This window comes from Chrysemys picta, chromosome 1 (genome assembly GCF_011386835.1).
Source record: "Chrysemys picta bellii isolate R12L10 chromosome 1, ASM1138683v2, whole genome shotgun sequence".
In the NCBI taxonomy this organism is placed as follows: Eukaryota; Metazoa; Chordata; order Testudines; family Emydidae; genus Chrysemys; species Chrysemys picta.
This window is the reverse complement of record NC_088791.1, coordinates 100,628,208-100,653,338: the sequence shown is the minus strand read 5'-3', so window position 1 is coordinate 100,653,338 and position 25,131 is coordinate 100,628,208. Positions and strand designations below refer to the sequence as shown.

At 43.7% G+C, this 25,131-nt stretch overlaps 1 protein-coding gene across 6 annotated transcripts in view; it reads left to right on the top strand.

The window, feature by feature from the left end:
• CHST11 (carbohydrate sulfotransferase 11) overlaps positions 1–25,131 on the top strand; it is a 276,479-nt gene that overhangs the window by 16,620 nt on the left and 234,728 nt on the right. For 2 of the 6 annotated variants that reach the window (XM_065565062.1, XM_065565080.1), the window contains exon 2: positions 771–1,050. Coding sequence is in view for 4 of the 6 variants with exons in the window: in XM_065565047.1 (XP_065421119.1) it covers positions 5,379–5,496 (118 nt within the window). In the remaining 2 variants the exon portion in view is untranslated. Of the gene's footprint in view, positions 1–770; positions 1,051–4,941; positions 5,497–25,131 lie in introns of those variants that run through there. The other 4 variants (XM_065565047.1, XM_065565039.1, XM_065565031.1 and 1 more) reach the window with 4 other exon arrangements.

The window sequence follows — 25,131 nt, the reverse complement described above, 5'->3', positions numbered from 1 at the left end:
TCTGGTGGATCCCTGCACCCCATGTGGAGTCCCTGGCAGGATCAGTATTTTAAAAGGTTATACAAATATTAATATGTTTCAAAAATGTACCTATCTATTCAGCTTTTGAAAGTGTTCCTAGCATTTTGGGGTCATCATATCTCCAAAAGGAACCACTTTACAATCTCCAGATGTGCTTAATGTTGTTGGCGTAGTGGATTTCATATAGATGGATTGTTAGTGGGGAATTCAGTTCACAGATATAGGGGGCCCCCTCCAACTGCCACTGAAGTCAATGGAAAAACTCTAGCTGACATCTGTGGAAATGGGATCAGGCCCAGTAAAGAGGTGTTTTCTCACATATACAGAGTAGGGCTAATAATTGGCTTGTTGCAGATTCCAGGTTGCAATCTGCATCTGCTGCACTGAGTGAGAAATGTGGGGCAGGTGTCATGGGTTGAGGTGGGTAGGGGACAGAACAGGAATCTGAGAGGGAAGCCGAGGACTGGGAAGGTGATGAGCTGGGTGTGTATAATGGGGCAATACAATGGAGTCATAATTACTAATTTTGGAATGAGGGGCGTCTCTGGGGTAGGCAGGAGACTGGTTGGGTGTGGATGCAGGATGAAAGGAGTGCAGGGAATTGGGTGGCATAGAGAAAGAGCATGGAAAGGGATCAAGGGACTGGGAAGCGGTATGGAAGGTTTCCCTGGAAAGTGCATTACCCATTAAAATACACCTCTATGCACTTCCATTTTCATCTTACCCTGTGTTCATTTTTGCTCTTGTAGGGCATTTTGGGAAGATCAGTGACTGGATTGGACTAGAACATTGATTTACTTTTGTCAATGGAAAAAATGAGATGTGGCTTCCCTAATGTATGATTGCTGAAGGCAGCAGAAGGATGACTGTTCGGATTTACGGAGGAGTATTGCTGGAGGAAGTTCACCCTGTCTGCCCCCCAAAATAAAACAACAACAATTTTCAGCACGGAATACAGAGATACTTGCAGCAGCTCCAGAAAAGCAAGATGACCTTCCAGTCCATTGATCTAGATAGCTGCCATTAAAGGTAGGTGACATTGACAAAACTAAGCAAAGTAACTTAATCTGTAACTAAAGAATTCTAATATATTGTTAATCAAACATTTGCATGGTGTTAATAGCCCTTCCTTGCTTTTGTTGAATATGGCTGTATTAGCTGCTTTGCTGTTGCCTGTGGTAGACTATTCTGTGAGTTTACTACCATCTGTGTGGAGTTTTGTCTGTCTTGGTTTTCACCTGTAGGTTTATTTTTAGTCCTTATCCCCGAATCCATTTTTTTAAAATTGTAGTTCAAAGAGGTGATAGTTCTGGAATCTCCTTGATTTCAGTAGGTTTTCAATTAGGTCTTGGGTTACTATCTTCTTGAGCATCTTAAAGCCATTAGTCTAATTTTTCAAAGGTATTGAGCTCTTCTAGCGCCTGTACGTTTCTGTGTGAATGGTGGGTGTTCAGCACCTACCATGCAGTCCAAGCTCTTCTAGCTGTTCTGCATTTGTTAACCTTCCTAATGATATGATACATTTCCAAAAAGATGGGCATATGCAACTCAGGCACAACAGGTAATTGAATCCAACTGGAAGTGCAGTTTCATTTGCATACTCGGGACCATGGGCTCCCCCTCCCCTTCCATATGCTTTTCTGTAAGAGAGCCAGCACAAAGAGATCCCTGGCATCAAAAGCTCAGAGAATAGGCTGCCTTGTCGCACTGTAATTGCACATCAGGCTTCTTGCCAGAAGGAATCATGGACAAGGCTTGAAATTTACACATAGGTAAAGGCATTTGAAACCTTGTGGTGACAGTCCTAGTATGAGTGATTCTCCTTTGCCTGTGCACTGTCCTTCCCCCTAGCACTGGCAGCATAGCTGGCGTTCTTGTCATGCTGCCTGACAACAGATGCATGTGTTGGACTCTACCCACTGAATGGGGGTTTTAAAGACCCATAAAGCAATTTATCTTTGCCTCTAGCCGCATTAATTTTCTCTCTCTTCCCATATGTTTTGCTTTCAATTTTGAGAGAAAGCATAGAGCGTCTCTCTGTTGGGCTACCTCCTCCCACCACGTTCCTGGCCACGGTCCAGTTCTCCCACTGTGAGTGTACTGTACTTGCTATCATAATGCAGCTCGTGTACTGATAGGTGCATATTTTAAAGCCACACTGGCTATTTGCTGAGGCCATTTGTAGTATCTTAATATGAATTTCTTCCTTCTGCTCTGAGGGGATGGCTCTGGCATGTTTTCAAGAGGTAGTCCTTAAGAGCACACAATCTACAATGTGTGTGAACAAACGCACAAAAATAATATGTGGGTGGGCCCTGGAGCATGGCTATCTAGTGTGCAAATGCATTTTCAACATAACTACACCAACCAAGCAATTAAACATAGGCAATGGAACTTCACATTTAAGGTAATTAGAAAAACATGCTGGGCTGAATTCTCTCACACGAATCTGTGTTAACCTCCAATTACTTCAATAGAGTTGCACTGGTATAACTGAGAATTTAGTCATCTGTTTCTAATGCTTTGATCTCTATTTCCTACAGATCTAATTTCAGGGAGGTGATGGAGCTGGGAAATGTTGCCATAGAAAATGTTAATAGCACTTAAACTTGGAGAACTTTCGCTCTGATTCAGCAAGGTACTTCAGTGCCTGCTTAACTTCTAGCACCATAGTGGCTCCCTCCCATTGGAATTAAAGGAACTATTCAGGTGCTTAGAGTTAAGCAGCTGTTTAAGTGCTCTGCTGAATTGGGACCCTGAAAGCTTTGGTTTAAATTTTTGCAAGCTGACTTTGTTTTGTTATTTTGATCTATTACAGATTAGGATGTACTTTGGTTTTGTAGGATATTTCGCATTACATCTTATCTTGGATCTAAAAGCTTGGAAAAAGGGGGGAAAATATCCCTCCCCTTTATATTTGTGTCACAAAATAGAAAAAGCTACTGCCCCCCTACACACATGCACAAAAAGCCCTCAGTCATTGGTGATAAAATACTTTATTTTCATTTGTGTAACTGAACACTTAATAAAGCAATAATAAACAATACAAATCATTGGGAGCAAATGAACTTCTAATAGGAGTAGCTCAACCATATCTGATCTATCAACACAAACATTCAGATAAATTATTTTCTATCTTTGGTGAGAAAGCCCCAAAAGTGAGTAAAAACAACAAGGAGTCTGGTGGCACCTTAAAGACTAACAGATTTATTTGGGCATAAGCTTTCGTGAGTAAAAACCTCACTTCTTCGGATGCATAGAGTGAAAGTTACAGATGCCGGCATATATACTGGAGAGCAGGGAGTTACTTCGCAAGTGGAGAACCAGTGTTGACAGGGCCAATTCAATCAGGGTGGATGTAGTCCACTCCCAATAATAGATGAGGAGGTGTCAGTTTTTAAATTTTAAATCAGTCACTATCATTGAACAAAAAAACTTCAGAAACAGACTTCAAAGAGAAACAGCAGAACTAAAATTCATTTGCAAATTCAACACCATTAATCTGGGCTTGAATAGGGACTGGGAGTGGCTGGCTCATTACAGAAGCAGCTTTTCCTCTCCTGGAACTGACACCTCCACCAGACTCCTTGTTGTTTTTGTAGATACAGACTAACACGGCTACCCCCTGATACTTGACACCAAAAGTGAGTAATGATTTTTGTGTACAACAGTTCTTGGGCATCTAGCTTGAAACATAATCTGACATTCTACTCCAGCGATGGCTGCACTTCCACAGAAGAGGTGATAAATTTTGCTCTTTTGCACTTCTTCACTCCTATGGATTTCAGTCGGACAGAGTATAACAGAGGGCAGGATTTGTGCCTTCCTCTTCAAATGCCAATGAGCGTGCAACAGAGGTGAGGCCCTTCATTTTCAGTTTAATGATTTTTAGTGAAAAATGTTCAGACTTTACCAAAAAAAAAAAAAAAAAAAAAAGCTACAATTTGGTTTTTACTGATTTTTTTTCCACCCAAATTTCAGACCACTCATGTACATGAAGATATCACTTACCTTAAGAAAATCAGATCCATTACATTAGGTAGATGTGTTATGTTAATAAGTTAGTCTGTGTAAACAGGTTTAAAAAGTAAGGCAATGTAGGGGAAGAGACACACACATTTGTGTGCATATGTGTATGTACAGTTAATGTACAGTTCATTACATAAACCACAGCATTAAACTGCTTTACTTTCAGTACTCTTACTTTTTTCTACAAGTTTTTTCTGCCCTCCTGTCTGCCACTAATCCTGATATTTACCCAGAAAACTGAAGTTATTTTTTGCACTGGTTTTTTTTTTGTAATAATCTGATACATTCCCAGGAAATCTTAAACAAAATAAAGACTGAAAAGGAAGGGCCTGGAACACAGGGTAATACTTAGCCCTACCTCCCTGCATGCACTTGAAGTCTTTAGGAACTGCACTGCTGAAAGTCCAGGAAAGAGACGGCAAGGCCTGGTTCAGGGAGGGGTAGTGAATATGGAATGCTCTCCCCCCCTCACCATCGCATCTGGATTCCACAGCCTGGAATTTTATTTCCACTTTAGCTTGTCCGTGGCGGTGGGAATCTATTTGCAGGTGTGTGTGTCCAAGTGCACTACCCAATATCAGCTCCCAAGTCAAGGCAAATAGTTCCTAAGTAGGAATCTCCCATTACCTCCCGCTCCACCAAGAGTATCGGGTTCCTGGGCAGGGAACCACTTCCTTTCCCTATGTGCGGGGGTCTCCTCTTTCCACCCTGGGGTGATAATGGGCTCCCCTAGGGAATCGTCCTTTTCTCCCCCTCCTCTCCAAATTCCCTCTCTGGAGATCCTATAACCTCTCCCTAGAAGCTGCCAAGTGTCTGTCAAGCTGATTTGCCCCGCCCTCATTGTAAAAAAGCCCCTCTTTAAATGTAGGGGAGCGGGTTCATGTTTAATTTGTCCTGGACCTGGAAACTGACCTGAACCCTATGCAGCAGGCGCAGCAGCTGCAGATAAGAGTGGCTTTGGGACCGCGAGGAAGCCCGCAGCCTTGCTAGGGAGCAGCTGGACGCGACCATGTTCTGAACAGGGTAGTTCGCTCCGGCTCTCTCCTTCCCTCTGCGCAGACAACTCCTCCGCCCTCCCCGGCCCTGGAGCGGAGAGTGGTGAAGCCCAGCCTAGGACTACCACCCAGCCCAATGAAGTAGCCCTTGTGCGCTGCTACCCAGGCATCACCCAGAGCAGCAGCGGGAGGAGGCGCCAGGCAGGCAGCCGGCCGGCCGGCTTCCAGGCATCTCTGTGCGCTCCGAGCTCCTTCCACACCCCCAACTCCGAGCAGAGAGCGAACCGGCTCCCCATCCCCTGTGCTCCTACCCCGCAGCCCCGGGACCAAGCCATGAAGCAAGCTCTGATGGAAGTCATGAGGATGAACAGGATTTGCAGGATGGTCTTGGTCACTTGCTTCGGATCCTTTATCCTGGTCATCTTCTATTTCCAAAGTATGTTGCATCCAGGTAGGGCACCGTCACTTGCTCTCCTGGTCTGCCGGCTCCGCCCGGCTGTGTCATGCGGGGGGACTCGGGCTGGCGGACGGTGCGCTCCCCACCGCGGGATTCAGGCTGCAATAATGACTCTCTTTCCTGCAACCAGGATGGGCGGTAGTTTTTATTCTTTTTGTGTCTGAGAGGTTGGGGAGGGGGGCGAGAGTGGTGCTGCTGTGAGAGGGGAGGGATGGTAGGGAGATTGGGGGAGGGAACTGGTAGGGGATTAGAGAAAAGGGGTGTTTGAGATATAGGGGTGAGATGATTGGGGATTAGGATATTGGGGAAGAGGTGGGGACGGGATTAGTAGGGGATTGGGATATGGGGGGGAGAGAGGTGGTGATGGGGGATTAGGGGATTGGGATATTGGGGGGCATTAGGGGATTGGGATATTGGAAGAGATGTGGGGACGGGGGATTAGCAGGGGATTGGGATATTGGGGGAGAGGTGGAGATGGGGGATTAGTGGGGGAGATGTGGGGACTGGGGATTAGCAGGGGATTGGGATTTTGGGGGCTCTGGGGGCATTAGTAGGGGATTGGGATATTGGGGGGGAGGTGGAGATGGGGGATTAGTGGGGGAGATGTGGGGACTGGGGATTAGCAGGGGATTGGGATTTTGGGGGCTCTGGGGGCATTAGTAGGGGATTGGGATATTGGGGGGGGGGAGGTGGGGATGGGGGATTAGCAGGGGATTCGGATACTGGGGCGAGAGATGGGGATTAGTAGGGGACTGGGATATTGGGGGTGATGGGGGATTAGCAGGGGATTACAGAAGGGGTGATATTAGGGGATTGAGATATTGGGGGATTATTAGGGAATTAGAGGAGGGACATTATTAGAGGATTGATCTATTGGGTGGAGGCTGGTTGTGATAGTGGAGAGATTATTTAGGATTGGGGACAGAGTGACAGAGGCCTGGGGGGTGTGGCTGGTCGGTCTGTCTGTCTGGGGGATCAAACTCGGGTTGTGTACAGCGCCGGGCGCGGATGCTGTGAAATCCGGGTCCAGCGCTGCCTCTCAGCCCGGGAAGGTGAGCTGCAGGCCCGCGGTCTCTCAAATCGCCCTCCCCGCTTCCGAACCATTCTTGCCATGTGGATACAGGGGGGTTAAGCAGCTCCGGGTTGCGCTGCCGCAGAAGGGCCCGGGCCGGGCCGCTGACTGGGATCGCGGCCCCTGCTTCTCCCTTGCCTAGCGGGTTGTAGTGCTACTGGGACTGTTTGTGGGGGGGCTCCCCGGTCCCCGCTTCTCCCTAGCCACGAGGATTGGGTTGGGGGGGGGGAGGTTTTGCTGTTCCCGGGTGTGCTCTGAGGCTGCTAGCCCCGGTCCTGGCTTCTGCTTCCCTGGGGTGAACCTGTGCTGGGGCTCGGGGCGCTCTGGGATGGAGCGGCGCCGGCTCTTCCAGCTGGGGCTGGGGCAGGCGCGGGCAGCGCGCCTCTCGCGGGTGGGCCGCATGCCTGGGGCGCAGCAATTGCTGCTGCTCCTCGCCCCTCGCGCCCTAGTCCGAGGGGGCGGCGGCAGCAGCGCCGGGGCGGGGGGCGGATCAGAAGAGGGGTGGGAGCGATGCTGCCCCGCTCTGTGGAGCAGCTGGCGGTGACCCGATGGCAGGGCGGGTAGTCAACAGAATTTGGGTCGCGGGGACACTCGGGGGTTGGGGCGCCCCCCGCTGAACTTCCAGCTGCTGCGGCATCAGCCCCCCTCAAAATGTCCTGCTAGCGTGTCTCCATTGGGAGCTCCGGAAAGGCTCCCCCAGCAACGGGGACCACGCATCAGAACTGGGGGAGCCTGAGAAATAATCGCTACCCTCGACCGGCTGCCACCTCCCATCCCCTCTCCCCAGGTATTAGATAAACAATTTAGTGCTACACTTGTGAAGTAAGACACGCTTCCCTGTTTAATCCTCGCTCTCCAGTCTAAAGTGGCGCGCACAGATGGGAAGATCCTACAGTGGATTAAAAAAGTTATAGCATAATGTGCATATTAAAAGCCCGTGTGTGTCCCATGCTGTCAGTCGGCCCGATCCCGCTGCTGCTGAAGTTAACTGGAAGTGTTACTATGTATTTCAGTACGCGCAGGATCGGGCCCAGCATTTTATTCATCGGAGCTCTACGGATTGTTTTGAGTGGAGTCCTTTTATTCTGCCAATTGCTTTTGCAGGGTTTACTGGGGGCGACATACAGCATTAGATTCATTGGCGGGTTTTCCCTGAGCAAGGACTGCAGAATCTGGTCAATAGCTGCAGAAATAATTCATGATCTAATTGTATTAAAATGTAGGCAGGTGTTTAATTATAAACACGCCAATTGTCCCACTGAAATCAACAGAATTAAGCACTGTTTGAGGTTACCTACCTGCCAAAATTTCTGAAGGGGGGGGCGGGGGAGATCCTTCAAGGGAGTAAACTGAGGTTTATTGAACAAATATATTTTCGAGAAACTGAAAGCCGTGGTGCTTGAATTTTGGACTGGCAGTGAAAGTTCCGCTGTTACTCAGCACATGAAGAGCAATGATGAAATGATTCCCTCCTTCGACTATAGATTGTGTCCTGACAACACCTGTGGGTGTTTCTGCGACCCGTAAGTAGCCAAACCAATGCTATCGAATGCAAAGAGCTGGCAAATCGGTTTTGTACTCCTGTGATTAAAATAACTGAGTGAAAGTGTTTGCCCTGAAATTCTAAAGACTTAAAATTAACTTCAGTTAATTGCTCCAATACAGAAAAAAGTATTTGAGATCGACTCCAAAAAATTTTTCTCACTCCCCAGTGAGAAGAGTATTTTGGAGATTACAGGCTGGAGGAGTGAAATGCTCCGTGCTTGGGGCCGGATCCAAAGTCGATGACAGTCGGCGGAAAGGTTTCCAGCGATTTCAGTGGGTTGAGGTTTGGGTCAGGACCTGAAAGAGAAACTCATCAAGGTTCGCTGGAGCCGCTAACAGGCCAGCTGATGCGGTGACCGTGCTCTGGATGAGGCTGGAATGTTTGCACGACAATGGCTTGATTTTATTTAATTTGGTGATAGGGTCCTTAAAACTAATGCACGTCCAAAGTGCTGCAGCTCTGTATAGTTAAGCGTCTGGTGGCATAGACACCAGTCTGACTTCCCCCCTAAGATGTATCGTGTAAAAACCCTCAGTAAAAATGCATCGTTCTGTTAAGTGTAGGAATGTGCGGTATGGGGGGGGGGGGCGCTGACTCTGCTCCCGTTTAAGTCGTTTGGGAGCTTTGCCACTGATTTAAATGGAAGCAGGATCGAGCCCTAGGACATTAGTGTGGAGTGTGTCTCTGCAGCTGCTCCAGGCACAGACGTTTCATTGATTCCAGTGGCAGTCCTACGTGCAGAGTGACTGCAGAACTGTGTGTGTGTGTGTGTGGGGGGGAAGCAGAAGAATATCACTTCCACTGCCTGTGCTCTGATTCCCCCCCCCCCCAGCTTGAGAAACGATGGGGAAGCTGAAATTAAAATACTTATTAGAAGAATCACTGAAAGATAGTTCAGTGGAAACACATGCGTTTAGCGTCCTCCCCTCGCTCCACCTTTGACATTGCCACTAAACTGTAGTTGATCAAAATGACCTTCATTAAGGCTCTTGGGGTCACTAAGCATTTACATTATGAATTGATAGTATTATGATGCAGTTGATCTAGGCTTTTGTGGTGATACCTGGTCCTCCTGAATACCTCCCTATCAGATCGTCTTCAGCAGCTGGCTTCACAAAACTTGGTATTTGCCTGTTGAATGTATTCCCTTTCTTTGTCTGTCTGGGTTCATACCTGCCAATCCCCTCTAAGTAATACAAATTTATCATATCCTATTTTTTTCCCTATCTGCCCAGTGCCTCCAATCCCACTGACTTCACAGGGAGTGCTCAGCACCTAGCAGAATTGGGGCCCCAACTGCCACTCATGTATTGGAAGGCTTCAGAATACACTGTAGCATGTCATTCACAACAAATGTAATTTTTACAGTGGTTATATCCAGTGGGCAGTATAGTTAGTAGGTTTATTCAAAGGTAATTGGCCACAGATTTATTTTTCCTAGCTTCAAATAAAATATAGTATTAAAACCTGGAATCTGAACTCAATAGACCAGAGATGAAAATGCTTTCTGGAATGAATTTTTGAATACCTCCAAAAAGTACTAAGTGCTTTTTATAGGGACAGTTGAGGATTACTGTTTATATTCTAACTTCTTCTTTTAAAACTGCATTTGAGTTGAGATTTCAAAGCAGTGCAAAGGATTTAATTTAGAGACTTAATAGAAGAAAGTCATATTGTAGAATCACTGTTGGTTGGAGAAGGTGAACCTGATTGCTGTTTTGTACAGGTTTAGGCTGCTGTAATGGAATTAATATCTGTGGTGGTGCTCCTGATTTACACCAGCTAAAGTGCAATTGGAATCCAATCTTCTGTTGCTAAGGCAGTGGCTTTCAACTTTTAATTTTTTTTTTCCCATCTGAGGACCCCTAAAAAATTTCAAATAGAGGTGCGGACCCCTTTGGAAATCTTAGACATAGTCTGCGGATTCCCAGGGGTCTGCAGACCATAGCTTGAAAACCACTGCTCTAAAGCACCTTTATGAGTGTGACTGGTTCTGCTTTGTGTGTTACATTTCTGTGATGTAAACTACTATAGAACTGTCATAGACTTTAAACTAGGATCATATATATTAGATTGCAAGCCAGGTGTAGAGAAATGAAAGTGTAATGTGCAAAAATCTATTGTTCCAAGATTTACCATCTATTTTTTTACCTTACCTTACCATAATATAACCATATGTCATCTATATTGTGATACAAGTGCATACTAGCCTACAGTTCTTATATAAACTTGTGATAAGAGTTTTTCAACTCCAGCAAGTTTGGTTTGTTAAGCAAAAGGGCATTGGGTAATTACCCAAATATCCTATACTAGAGATATTGATATGAGGCAAGTTTCAGTGAGGTTGCACCAGGGATGAATTTTGGCTCAGAGTCCTCAAAGAGCATGGCTCTGGAGTGTATGTGTGGGGAGTTGGGACTGAAGGTATTAGGAGCTTTCAAAGTCTTGTCATTTTCTCTGTTTCAAGGTTTTTCTTTTTCTGCAAAAGTCCCTCTGCCTGAGTTCATTCAACAAGAAACCAACAGTAAAGTGACCTTTCTCTTTGCAACACGATTCATCTCTCACTTATTTATTTATTTTATTATTACAGCAGTTGGTATGTTAGGGACCTCAGAATTAGGGCTAGTCAAAAATTTTCCACCAAAACTTTTTTTAATGGAAAATTGGGTTCTCAGCTAAATACCATTTTTTTCACAAAAATGTCGTTCCATGGAAATTGTTCATTTTCATCAAAATCTTCCCAAAACCAACATTTTCTGGGAGTGGGGGAGAAGAAGGAACGCATAATCACACAAACTCATAATACATATTAAAAGACACATTCCTTATCCTAAGGGGCTTTCAAAGTAATTCTAGCTGTGATGCAAAAGAGGGAGAAGAGGCTCAGGGAAGTATAGGGGTGACAGCAATAAGATTCTCCAGTTACTCCGCAAAGGCTAGCATATATCATTTTTCTTTTTTGAGTTTAAATAGAGTTTAAGTTTCAGGTCTGAAATACCTCTATTTCCTGGAACCACAAGCCCAAACCCCAGTGGGACAAATCAGCCCTTAAGCTGTCAAGATAGATACATTGAATTCAATGATGTTTAGTTGTGGAGTTTTTGAATGAGCCATTTTAAAAATCAAGGTCATGAGACAGATCATTTGCCTAGGATGAGTGTGTGAAAGCAAGCACAGTAACGAGAGCTTTAAAACAACAACAAAGAAACCCTAGGTAAGTAGGTTGGTCTCTTGTCTCCAGGGAAGAATTCAGTTCATGTCCCCTTGTGCATGGGGAACTGGGTGCATTGTACTCCTCACTCTCTGCTCTATATGTCTCTCCTCCCCTGGAAGCCAATAGTAAACTGCTCCCAGGGTATGTCTACACTACGGGATTACTCCAAATTTACAGAATTTGATTTTTGGCAACCGATTGTATAAAGTCGAGTGCATGCGGCCACACTAAGCACATTAATTCGGCGGTGTGCGTCCATGTACCGAGGCTAGCATCGACTTCCGGAGCGTTGCACTGTGGGTAGCTATCCCATAGTTCCCGCAGTCTCCCCCGCCCATTGGAATTCTGGGTTGAGCTCCCAATGTCTGATGGGGCCAAAAATTTGTTGCGGGTGGTTATGGGTAAATGTCGTCAGTCAATCCTCCCTCCGTGAAAGCAACGGCAGACAATCATTTCGCGCCCTTTCCCCTGGATTGCCCAGGCAGACGCCATAGCACGGCAGCCATGGAGCCCATTCAGCCTTTTTTTCCACTGTCACCGTATGTCTACTGGATGCTGCTGACAGACGCGGTACTACAGCACTACACAGCAGCATCCCCTTGCCTTTGCAAGTTAGCAAAGACGGTTACTAGCCATACTGTACTGTCTACTGCTGTCATGGGTGCTCCTGGCCAGCCTCGGTGAGGTCGGTCGGGGGCGCCTGGACAAAAATGGGAATGACTTCCCAGGTCATTCTCTTCTTTGTTTTGTCTAATGGAGAGTCAGTCCTGCCTAGAATATCAGGCAAGCCTACTAAAGAACCAGAGAGGCAAACAGCCGCTCCGGGTCAGAGCCCCAGACATCCCGCAGAAATGATGAGCTGCGTGCCATTCTAGGGGTGCCCCTACAACAACCCCACCCATTGCTTCCCTCCTCCCCCACCCCTCCCGGGCTACCTTGGCAGTTATCCCCCCATTTGTGTGGTGAAGTAATAAAGAATGCTTGAATTTGAAACAACACTGATTTTATTGCCTCTGCAAGCAGAGATCAAAGGGGGGAGGGGAGGGCGGTTGGCTTACGGTGAAGTCGAGTGAACCACCATTCTGCACTTGCTCAGCCGATAGCTGAAAATGGGAAGTTGTGATAAGCACTAGGATAGAAGCACAGGCAGGACTGAATCTCCATTTGTGTGTGGGCCTTTGGTTGACACTGGTAAAATACAAAATGTCCCAGGATATGTATGCTGGGGGACAGTTCTAAATGGCAGCTTTATTTTTTTTATTTGCAGCAAAATGTAGAGGTCTAAGTATCTGATTGTGAGCCCTGAGAGCAAGGGGTAGGCTGGGGTAGGCGCGACTGCGCGGTGCTGCCGACTGGGAGAGCAGCCTGAGGCAGACGCCTCCAGCTGCCATGATATTCCAGGCAGGACTGAATCTCCATTAGACAAAACTTAAAGAAGAGAATGACCTGGAGTCATTCCCCTTTTTGTCCAGGCGCCCCCGACCAACCTCACCGAGGCCAGTCGGGAGCACCCATGTCTGCCCAGGTGCCCCGACCGACCATACCAAGGCCAGCCAGGAACACCCACAGGACGACGATGATGGTTACCAGTCATACTGCACTGTCTGCCATCCGCAAGGCAAAGCAAGGGGATGCTGCTGTGTAGCGCTGCAGCACCACGTCTGCCTGCAGCATCCAGTAGACCTACGGTGACAGTGAAAAAAGGCGAGAAACTATTTTTTTCCCCTTTGCTTTCACGGGGGGAAAGGGGGCTGACGACATATACCCTGAACCACCTGCGACAATGTTTTTGACCCTTCAGGCATTGGGAGCTCAACCCAGAATTCAAATGGAACTGTGGGATAGCTACAGTCATCAGTTGTCCCTCCCTCCGTGAGCGTCCATTTGATTCTTTGGCTTTCTGGTACGCTTGTCTCAGCTCTTTAAGTTTCATGCAGCACTGTGTTGAGTCCCTGTTGTGGCCTCTGTCCATCATGGCCTTGGAGATTTTTTTTCAAATGTTTTGGCATTTCGTCTTTTGGAACGGAGTTCTGATAGAACAGATTCATCTCCCCATACAGAGATCAGATTCAGTATCTCCCGTATGGTCCATGCTGGAGCTCTTTTTTGATTCTGGCTGTGCTGATGAGCTCTGCATGGTCACCTGTGCTGATCAGCGCTCCACGTTGGGCAAACAGGAAATGAAATTCAAATATTCGCGGGGCTTTTCCTGTCTACCTGGCCAGTGCATCCGAGTTCAGATTGCTGTCCAGAGCGGTCACAATGGTGCACTGCGGGTTAGCTCCCGGAGGCCAATACCGTCAAATTGCGGCCACACTAACCCTAATTCGAAATGGCGATGTCGATTTCGGCGCTACTCCCCTCATTGGGGAGGAGTACAGAAATCGATTTTTTTAAGAGCTCTTTATGTCGAAGTCAATGGCTTCGTTGTGTGGATGAGTGCAGGGTTAATTCAATTTAACGCTGCTAAATTCGAACTAAACTCGTAGTGTAGACCAGGCCCAAGTTAATACATGGTAACTCAAGGTTTTATTAACTTTGGCACAAAATCCCTCCTTGCTGTGGAAAGTGCCCTTTAATGAAGCTTTTCAGGGTAGCTACTGACCAGGGTAGCTGAGCAGTACTGATGGCTGGGGAATAGCTGCAGGGGATTGTAGGGCATTGCGGAGACAAAAATGGAGATGGCCCTGGTTTCTGGAGGATCCATGACATCTGTGGGTTCTGGGGAGGTTGAACCCACTACCTGTTCCTCTGGGAGGAAACCACAGGCCCTGATGGAATGATCTGATGGAAACTGAGGGGAAATCTGTGAAATTTCCCACTGCCTATATGGATTTTTCTATGTAGCAGAGCAGTCTGTTCTCCTGACTGTTCTGTATGGATATTGATGATCACTTTTGTAACTGTTTGTTTGTTTGGGGTTTCTTCACGTGTCCTTCTTCAAAATTTCTCCTTTTTCTACTGTTGTTCATTGAACTATATGCCAGTGGACTTTTGCTCTCCAACCATGAGGTTGCTTCATTTCATTGCAGCTTTGTCTGTGTTTGATCTTTTGATCTTAGGGTTTTATACTACTGCCCATCACCATAGCATTTGAGCCACCAATTGCCCAGTTATTAATGTCACTCTTTACTGTTGGTACTAGTCTGTTGCTTGAACAAATGCTAGGTCTTCCTTTCTTTAAATGTCAAAATATATCCCACACTGTACCACTGATTGACTTAAGAGCTTTAAAAAAATCTCAAACTCACCACTGGTTTCTGTGGCAGGTTCTGATCAGTAGTGCAATATTCCATCTTTCTTTTCTCCTCTGCTTTTCAAGTGGGATGAGGTCCATGATGATCTCTAGCAGTGGAAGGGATGGGAATGTGACACTCTGCAGAGAGACTCAGATTTTGTTCTACTTGGGGTATTTTATAGTCAGAACAATTGAGGGAGCATGTTTGTCTGGGATATTTTAATTAAGAGTCAGATTCTAATGCAATCCCATGGAGTGAAATCCTGTCCCTATTGGAGTCAGTGACAAAACTTCCATTGACTGACTGCAGTGGGGCCAGGATTCCAGACACTGAATAGCCCCCTGCTCCTTCAGCCATTCCATTGACTTCAGTGGGACGACTTGAAGAATTTAGTATTACTCAATGCGAGTAAGCATGTCAGGCTGACCCGGTATGTCAAGAACACCTGTAGTCTGGGAATGCACTGACTTGGGCACCTAATTGTCCTTTGTGCCTTTTGAGAATCTCCCTCTTTAATATTAGCCCTCACTTTTTAGAGGGTAACTTTTTTATATGTGTGGATATGAATATGGCTTTTTGGAAAAACCATTCCCTACTTAACCTCTTCCCCTCCCAAAAAAATTGCCTGTTATTTCTGGAGATGTTGAAACCAAACTTACAGGGTACCACCCATGGCTACTTTCCATTAAGTAGTCAGATCATCTATTACTCCATAATTACTATTTCCAAAAGGTAGATTGTATAAGTTTTAAAAAAAAATTTAATGGTCTAAAAATGTTAGCTCTCATTAGTACAGACATTTGCAAAACACCTTATAAATATTGTGGAAGTTTGCGCTGACTTTCATAGTATTAATGCTCTGTACTACAGACTTAAACCTGTCAAGATTTGGCTCAAACCTCATTTTTTCCAAGACACAAAAAAATTCCATTCACATTAAACTTTTATTTTTTCCGTAAGAAATAGATGTATAAAACAGAACCGCACAGTGCAGTGTATAAAAACATTTATAGGCTTAGTTAAGTGTAACCAGTGTGTCAACAACTTCATGTCTGTGCTGGGTGGGCATATTTTCTGAATGCTTAAATTGTTTCCATTACTTTTTTGCAGTGACAGAGTGGTTTATCTTGTATGAGACATGTAACTTTAAAAGCAGTTCAGAGAAGTGGAAGAAGCTGGATCCCTGTTGGCTTTCCCAAAGCCTGAATTCAGTACAGTATTTAATTTGATTTTTATTTGTAGCCTGAGATACTGTATCAGATCCCTACGTATGAGGATGCTTCATTTGTCCTTGTGTGAATGTCATTATAATAGTATCACAGTTGCCTCTCTCTGAAGTCTTTTGAGCTAAAATATATGTATTATGTATCAACTCAAAGGTAATCCCGTGACATTTAAATAGAAAGATGGGGTTGGGGATGGAGACACAGCATCTTAAATTTGATACAATTTTATTTGTAGATAGTTTACATGGTTTAAGGCAGTTGTTTGGGTTCTTATTTGATTAGCTTAAGCATGAATATTTTTTTTATGTATACAGTATAATAGTGTGTATTCAATTTAAGGGTCTTGTCCAAAGCCCATATAAGTAAATAGGAGTCTTTTTATTAACTTCATTGGGTGCTGAATCTGATCCTAAAAAAAATAATTAAAAAAAAAAATTTAAAATAAGTGTTTGTGCAAATCATCATCCCAGGGTTCAAGGCCAACAGACATTTCTAGGGTGTTAGATTTGATACTTCATTGATTTACAAGGATAAAGTCCATTAGAAAACACATTCTTATTTGTACTGAATGTGCCCATTCCTCGTGTAGCTCAACTGTCCTGTCTCTTTTTGGGTGGAGTGGATTTAATCCTTTAGAGTGGCTATTCAGATTTCAGCGGTTTGGCTGATTCCCCTTTTCTTCTTCTTTGTATTTAGTCAAAGATCAGGGCCTCATTTTCTATGCACCGTACACACATAGAGTAAAAAAAAAAATGGTTCCCTGCCACAAAGAGCTCACAGTCTAAGTCGTAGATGATAAAACAGACAGAGGGAAGGTTTCAGACCCCCGTTACTTCTGCACCATTCCTCCACTCCTACCCCTGAAGAGAGCAAGTGCTCTGGGTTCTCTGTTCCCTTTATTGTGGGTATAGCCATGGGAGGATCTGCTTTGACCCGTTTTATTGTTGGTTGTTTACTTTGGCATCTGAAAGCCAAGACTTAATGAATACGTCAGGACTCCATTGTAGAGTCATTAACATGAGTACTCGGTATGACTTGCTGTACAAATAATTTCAGTTCTCTCTCCTCTCCTTCCCCCCACCCCCTCCGCCCCCCATTTCCACTGAAGCCAAATCTAGGCTTTCTAGATCAGGGCTCCGTTTTGTAAACTTGTTACAGGTTTTAACTTAATGAATATGGTTGTAGTGACTTTATGGCTAATAAAATGCCCCGATTCTACTGATTTATAAATATAACTCTCTCTCCACATGCAGTTCCCCTCCAGCTGCTGTGCTGCCCTGGGGTGGTATCGGCACACCAGTTGCAGTAGGTTTTCGGCCATTGGATCCATGTAAATGTTCATCCTCTGTCCTCCCCCTCTGTTGGCCTTCTCTGTGGTCGGTCCTCTGCCCAGCCAGTGAAGGCCTGGTATACAGCCCCTTTCTGGCGATGTAGGGGTTTCACAGGCAGCCAGGATAGCTCCAGCTCATTTCCTCTGCACATCCCCTACACTGGTCTTAACTGGGGTACTAATCCCACACTTCCCCAAAGCAGAGCTTGAGTTGGCTTGAGAATGGCCTCCTTACTTTCTAATATACAAATGAACTGCTTGTCTATGTGAATCAGAGAGGTTCTACTGTGTTAAATAAACAAATGTCCTTACCTTAGATTAACATGGAAAGAATTTTAAATACCTCACTTACTTTTACCCTTTAACTCTTTTTGCTTGCTGTTTGCACTGCACTCATCTTAGACAATAAAAACAGACTCTCCGTTCACTTTTACCTTTTCTTAGTTACTTTTGTATACCGGTTCTTATATCCTAAATGTGAGGCTGTAAGGGTTAGCTTGTAAGCACCAGAAAGGGATATTCATGAATGAATGTATCCATTGAACATTTTACAATAAAGTTTCATGATGATATTTCTGCTGAGGTTAGAACTGGCTGAAAAAATGGTTTGTAGGTGTTGTTGTTTTTTTTTTGCAAGGAAAAAAATCATTGAAAACATTGACCTTTTTTCACTAAAATTTGAAATTTTGATGGCAAAAACTTATCAAAATTGTTAAAAACATTCAGAAATTGTCAGCTCTAGTTAATCTTCTGTAAAAGGTTGGGTTTGTTGATTTGTCTTTTCCATACAACATTTATAATTTGGGCCTACGCAGCCCCAATCTGCTAACCTTCAAGGTGCACACTTTTTTAGGAGGGCTGCGGATGAAGCAAATATTGTTCAGGCATGAGGTGTTCAGGGGAAATGGGGAGTTTGTTTTATGCTGGTTTGTTTTTTGGTAAGATCATATTTGTGTTGGTTTTGGTTTTATTGTATTTTTAAAATAATTGTCACATCTGACTAGACTTGTCATTTTACTAACTGAAAGAAATGTATTCCGTAATGTGACTTTTAAGCTAAATTTCAACTAGTCCATCTCAACATATGTAGATATTTGAAGGTGAGCTGCTCAGAAAAATTAAAGGTGTTATAAATTCTTCCAAGGCAAGAAACGAGAGTGCAGTTATGTAAACTACATTAGCTTAAGCAAGAAGAGATGGTGTCTTTCAGGGTAGTATGAATGTTGTTTGCGCCACATTATAGACAGTGAAGGAAGAATTCACATCCTTCTGCCATCAATCAGTGGTGCTGTGCTTTCACACTTGCATGAAGGAACTTAGCACATAATGGGAGAAATGGAAAGTGCAAACAATATAGTTGAGCAGAATTTCTCACTGCTTTGTGAATCCACTGGTATATTTTGTGAGGCAGTATCTGTGTCCAAAGTGTAGTGCAAAAGGGGACTGGACTGTGGTCATGGAAGAACAGACATATGTCCTGATTCTGCCGATGCTTAGGTCTGTTCTTAATTTTCCTCCCATGAATAGTCCCACTGATTTCAATGGCATATTCATGTGATTGAAGTTAAGCGTGCTTGTGTTTGCAGCACCTTGGCTGGTTCCTCCAGGATGTGTGAAAAGGGCTCAGTCTTTCTCAGCCATGCTGGTTCTGCAAAGGAACCACTTCTCCTTTGAACCCTGTGCACAGGCTGGCAATCATTGTCCTGGGCTGAAAGATGCTGTTCTTCGTAATCTTCATATCAAAAGATCATGCTTTTTTTATGTTACTTGGCTGGGCTGTGGGAGACTATCGTTTTTAATTGTAGAGTTCATACAAGGAATAAAAGGCTCTGTTGGGTTTCAATCCATTTCTCAAACACATTGTGTTCAATACAAAGCAGAGAACTATGTTCTTTTACTTTTTTTTTTTTCTTTTTTTAAACCAGCATTTGCCATTCATTTATAAAAGGTCCTGTTACTGGTGCTTAAAATATATGTATTCTAAAACAATGAAAATTGGTTTTTTTTAGGAAGGGTTACTTTTTTTTTTAAGGGAATTAAAACCTTTAAACAGATGGTATTCTTTTGTAGCTGGTAATTCACATACTTCATCTTTGCCAACAAATCTGGATTGTGTAAGGTGGGCAGAAAGCATTTAGTGCTTTTAAAATGACTAACTTGTAGGGATTTGGGGATTATGGAAAGATAGAGGTATAATTAATAAGGTATTTATAATAGGATCCCTCAGATAATCTCTATGATAATGCCTTATCTTAAAACAAAGAGCTCTAGGTATTTAAAATCCTTTAAATGCCATTTGCATTATTGTACTCCAATTTTTATTGGTATGCAACTGGGACAATTTTCTGTCTGTATGATTTTAGTAAACCTAAATTGAATTGCACGTTGTGCACATATACTGTAGTATCAAGAACCGATTATACACCCTTCTGGTAATCCATAATAAAACAACCCTTGCTGGATGTGGGAGAGGAGAATTTTATATGAGCTAAGGGTGTACGTGTGTGTGTGTGTGGAGGAAATGTTTCAAATATTAAGTATGATAGTTAATAATAACTTACATGCTTTGGGGTTGTAGGCATGAAAGGGTAAAGCTGGGCCATTTTTGATAGTGCATTCATTATTGGTTATGCGTGGCTAGCTTTGAAAAATGAATTAGACTTGTATCTTTCTAGATGAGGCTCAAACTATATTTAAGTTAGGTGCTAAAGTCTGAACAGTGTTTTTTTTGGGTAGGGGGGATAGGGCAGGGGGAGGGAAAAGTGGCAAAAATATCTCTCAAATGGGTGCACAGATGTGTTACAAAACCAGTGTTAATATTCACATATGTTCTGGTTCTAAGCATTGCCATATATCACTCCCTTTGACAGATAATTCCTGCAGGGGAGAGAAATAATATTCCAGGGTATGAACAAAATCTCCATTGCCAGATCAGGGGTAATCATGCAGAACATGCCCGCTGATCTTTATCCTACATGTCCCCTCCCCACCCTTCCTGAATGCCCCTCCATGGTCTCTGTTTTGGAGGTACTACAAAGCGGCCCCTCTGAGTTTGGGAGACAGGTTGGACACATTCTGTCCAGCAATTTGCAGCTATATGGTTTTGATTTATTTTGTTGTCAGACTGCTATGCACAGTGTCATCCAAAAGGGGCCTAGGATTTTAGGGCTGTCATGAAAGGGGTATATTGATGGGAGGGTTGAGTTTGCTAGAGTGTTGCCTGTTGCCTAGTGAAGTCAATTGAAAGACACCCACTGAGTTTTGTGGGCATTGGGTCAAGCCTTTGGGGATGAAATAAATGTTTTCTAAATTATGTATAGGGCACATATCTACTCTAATGGGTAAACTGCAAGACTGGGACAAATTCTGTTCTGTTTCACCGGTGTAAATATGGCAAAATTCCAGTGACTTCAGTATACTGATTTTGGACTCGCACCACTGTAACTGAGAGCAGAATTTGTCCCTTTGTGCTCTTGCTGCTTCTTCTCTAGTGACTTGTTTAATTTGCTTTCAGCAACATACTTGTTATTAGACTCCTTCTACATTAAAATGAACCGTGGCTTTTTCCATAGAGGTATGTGTTTTTAAAGTACTGAAAGTTGCACTGTCCACTATTAATTTTGGTGGAAATAACACTGATAGATTAAGACTATATAAAGTCTGCACACAGGCTATCAATATTATCAAAGTGCACTGGTCCTGCCATAAAATTGCACACTCCAGCAGAAAAAGCTATTAATATTTCTGGTGTGACAGCAAAAGTTTAATTGCATTTTAGCAAAAATTACAAAAATCTTCCTAGGCTACGATTTCAAAATATTAAATAGACTGAAATGCTGAATGGTAAGACAGACGTGACTTAATTAAAACAAGGTTTCTGATTTGTCAATCTGGATCCTGTTTTGGTTTTCAGAATGCATCCGATTTTCTGGTGAGTCTTTCAGTACTTATTTCGTGCTTTCTAAACATTTTCCGCAAACGTTCCAGAATTGAGAAGGAAGAATTTTGCAGATGATGCCAAGTGTTAGCAACGGCACATTTAACAAAACAAAAATATACACAAGGCCATTGTGTCTAAACAAGTTAGTAATGCCCAAAGTGTATGCACTACAGGAGGCTAAAATTCACTGAGAATGAACTATCTAAAGAATGCCATATAACCAATGAGGTAGCACATTACTGTGAGAATTCTTTGTACAGCGAAAAATGTGCCTTAGTCCCCTTTTCTGTCTGATTTGGCACCTATAGGAACAGGCAATAATTCTTGCTTGTCCAAACTAGACTAGGTCATTACCAATCACCAGTCTCTGCACTGAGTTTTCTTCTTGCTTTTCTCTGTGACGTTCAGGCCCTTTGCATGCCTCCACATTCACTGGTGTGAAAACAGTATGAAATGGTGTGAAAACAGTCTAAAGGTGTCTTGTTACCCCCCCCCTTTCCAGCTACAGAATGTCTTTTAAATTAAGATTATTATTTCAACCAATTTTGCTGTTACACTGGGGAGAAATCATTTTGTATTTCTATGAGGCTGGGAAACGTTGCTACATGTAATTCAATGTGTGTATGAATTAGGGACTATTCCAGTTCACTCCCTTCACGTAGCCACTTGTTGCATGGTATTGGTCCTAAAAAAAAAAGACCATTTAAGAAGGAAGCAACCATTTTAGAAATCCTCACTGGTAGTTTTGCTTGTGTATGAACAACAGAATCAGGCTCTTTAACAGTAATTAATATAGTCTTTTCATCTGTGGATCTCAAACCACTATATAAAGGAGACAAGTATCATTACCCCCCTTCTACAGATGGAGAAACTGAGGCACAGAGCGGTAAAATGACATACCCAAGGTCACCCAGTAGGCTAGTGGCAGAACTGGGAATAGAACCTGGGGTGAGGTTCTGTACTAGGTCCCTATGGGTGGAGTAGGGAGTTCTGGAGTCAAAACTTTCTGTGGGCCACAGTGCTGCCTGGAGTCTGCAGTGCTGAATGCTGTGTCTCCTCTGTCACACTGCTTCTGCTAGGCCTTGTGAGGGGGTCTTTGGAGGGCAGCCTGATGGCTATCTTCTGCAGTGTTTGTGCTGGGAGAATCCTCCCCTGGCTGGACACAGGGCTTTTAGGACCCCGTTAGGCTGCTCTGACACAAAGGAGCTGGAGAAGGGATGAGGATCTCGCCTGAGTCTCAATCCAGTGCCCCTTCCTCTGGGACAAACTGCTTTAAAATATCGTAGAGCAGGGAAACCAACCAACCATTCTAGTTCATAATTTTTCATTGTTTGATATTTACATTCGGGTTTTTAAAAGTCAAATCCACTCTGATCTGTCTTGTATGCATGCTGGCTAATGTTAAATACGTTTATTGGGATCAGAAGTAAGCATTACCCTTGAAAAATCAAGACTTTTAGCTCTCTAAATAGTAGGAAGCAGTAGATTTTTAGGTACCAACTTCAAGCAGAACAGGAAAAACAGGTGAGTCTACTAGAAGTCAAGTTCCATGAAAGAAGCTTAGAATTACGCATCAAAATATCAATCTTTTCAAGGGGGGTAGAAATAATACATCTCACTTATGATGGTGCCTTTAATCTCAGGATTTCAAAACACTTAAAAAGTTACATGTGCATTATTACTGGAGCTGCAGCATGGTCGCGTGAATCTGACACGGGCCTGGGAATCAGGAAACCTGGTCTCTAGTCCCAGCTTTGCCACTGATCTGTGTGTGACCCAGACCAAGTCATTTCACTTCTGTGTGCTGCTGTTTCTTCTCCATCCTTTATCTGGCTTGTCTGTTTAGATTGTGAACTCTTCAGTGTCTCTTGCTATGTGCAGTGCTTGATGAGGAAATGGAGATGTATTGAGATTAAGGCCTTGTCTATGCTTAAAAACTCAGCTGGTATAGCTAGACCGGCAAAACCCTTCTAGTGTAAATAGTTATGCCAGAAAAAAGTGCTTTTGCTACTCTATCTTATACTGATTTGGCAAGTAGAAGAAACTATGCTGGCAAAAGCACTCTGTCTGGCATGACTGCATCTCCACTAGGGCTTTGGCATCAAAGCTATTTCATAAAAAAAAAAAAAAAAATTGTACCCCATGACAGTGAAACCATTAATTGTAGACTTGACCTGAGGAAACTGATCTCCTAGTACCACTTTGCTACTGATTCTGTAATACTATGTGCATTACCATGCCAGGCATGATAGATAACTTAACCATAAATTAAAACATTCCTGATGCGGGAAGACAGGTTGGTGTAAAATCCCTGCAGTTTTGCTAGTTCAGCTTTTATTGCAAGTTAAGAGCAAAAGTCTCCAGTCCAGGTTACACTTGCTGATGTCAGACAGGTAATATAAATGAAGTATGTTATGAGTGAAAGACTTGATTGATGCTTTTACAGATTCTTTCATTCTCCTAGCTGTGCCCACCAGATCTGGCTTGTTTTAGAGGATGGTGCTTTCTAAGTGGATGTGCTCAATAAGACAAATTCTTAACCTTGTTGCTAATCCATTTTTTACCAGCTGAAAACAACACAAATTAAATCAGGTATTGAGGAAAAATCTTTGTTTATTGGCCTTCAGCAGAAACATCATTATACTTCAGGTAATGCCATTCCAAGATGTGAAATTGATCATTATAATTACAAATGGAGAACATTTTGGCCTCATTCCTGAAAATGCAGCTGAAAAACTCTCTGCAAGTGTGCAGTCCCACTGCATGTGGGGAAAGTTACTCACATGAGTAAGTGTGTACAGGATTGAGGCCTTTGTTTGTAAAGCAGGATCTGATATTTAGGACAAATGAAGTGCCCCAAGTACTGCCCAAAGACAAGATATTTATGAATCCTTATCATACCCCCCTCGGCCCTTGTAATTTAAATATCTATGCCCTTTCCCCTGTCAAATGTACACACTGGGAAATGTGGCTTTATGATGGGTACTGACTGATCGTCTACGGCACAGCTGCTCCAGAATCAAAGAACATAAGGCTTGCCATATTGAGGAGGATGAGGGTTCCATTTATTCTAATAGCTGGTGTCTGGCAGTGGCTAGTACCAGATGTGCCAGCGGAAGGTGCAAGAAACCTTGAAGTTGGGAATTGGGCAGCTGTGGAAGAACTTGTTAGAAAAGAAGCTTCCTAGCCCCACTCCTCCCGTATCAGTTAGCAGTTGGCTTCTTCCCAGAAGCTTGAAGAACTTTGCTCTGAGTGTCTTGAGATGTTGCTGATACTGGATTGCCAGTATATTGTAGTTGCATTTTGTTGCCTGATCTATTGATTCAGTATTGATGTAATGTTCCCAATTAACACTCTGAAATGTGAAAGGTTCTTGTCCCAAGATTCTATCTCCTAGAACTGGAAGGAACCCTGAAAGGTCATTGAGTCCAGCCCCCTGCCTTCACTAGCAGGACCAAGTACTGATTTTGCCCCAGATCCCCAAGTGGCCCCCTCAAGGATTGAACTCACAACCCAGGGTTTAGCAGGCCAGTGCTCAAACCACTGAGCTATCCCTCCCCCTGATTAGGTCAAGTATTATCAGAATTACTGCTTTGGGAGCTCCATAGGGCACAGCAATGGCAACACTCTCACTCTGGGAAGACCTATTATACCTGTAAATTTTTTATTACTACAATGATTAGTCCAATAAGTAAAACAAGTCAAGTGAGATATTGCAGTGTTCTAAGAGTGACCCGCACCATTACACTCTACTCACTCTATCCTTGGGGAGCGCTCTAAGGGTCGAGACGGAGCCTAGTCTGACTCTGCCATGCTGATGAAGAACTCCAATGACTGTACCTGAGACCAGATGTTTTATAGGCCTTGGTGTCCCTCATGCACATGCATGCATAGCTCTTTTCTCCTCTACCATATCTTAACTTCCTCACCCTCAAAATGTCGGGCGCCCTTATCCTATAGGTTAGTATATTAATTAAGCCATATGCATCAATTGAATTACGATGGTTACCTGCAGTTAGGCATCTGCTGATATTCCCCTCCAAAAATATTGTAAACTGGTAC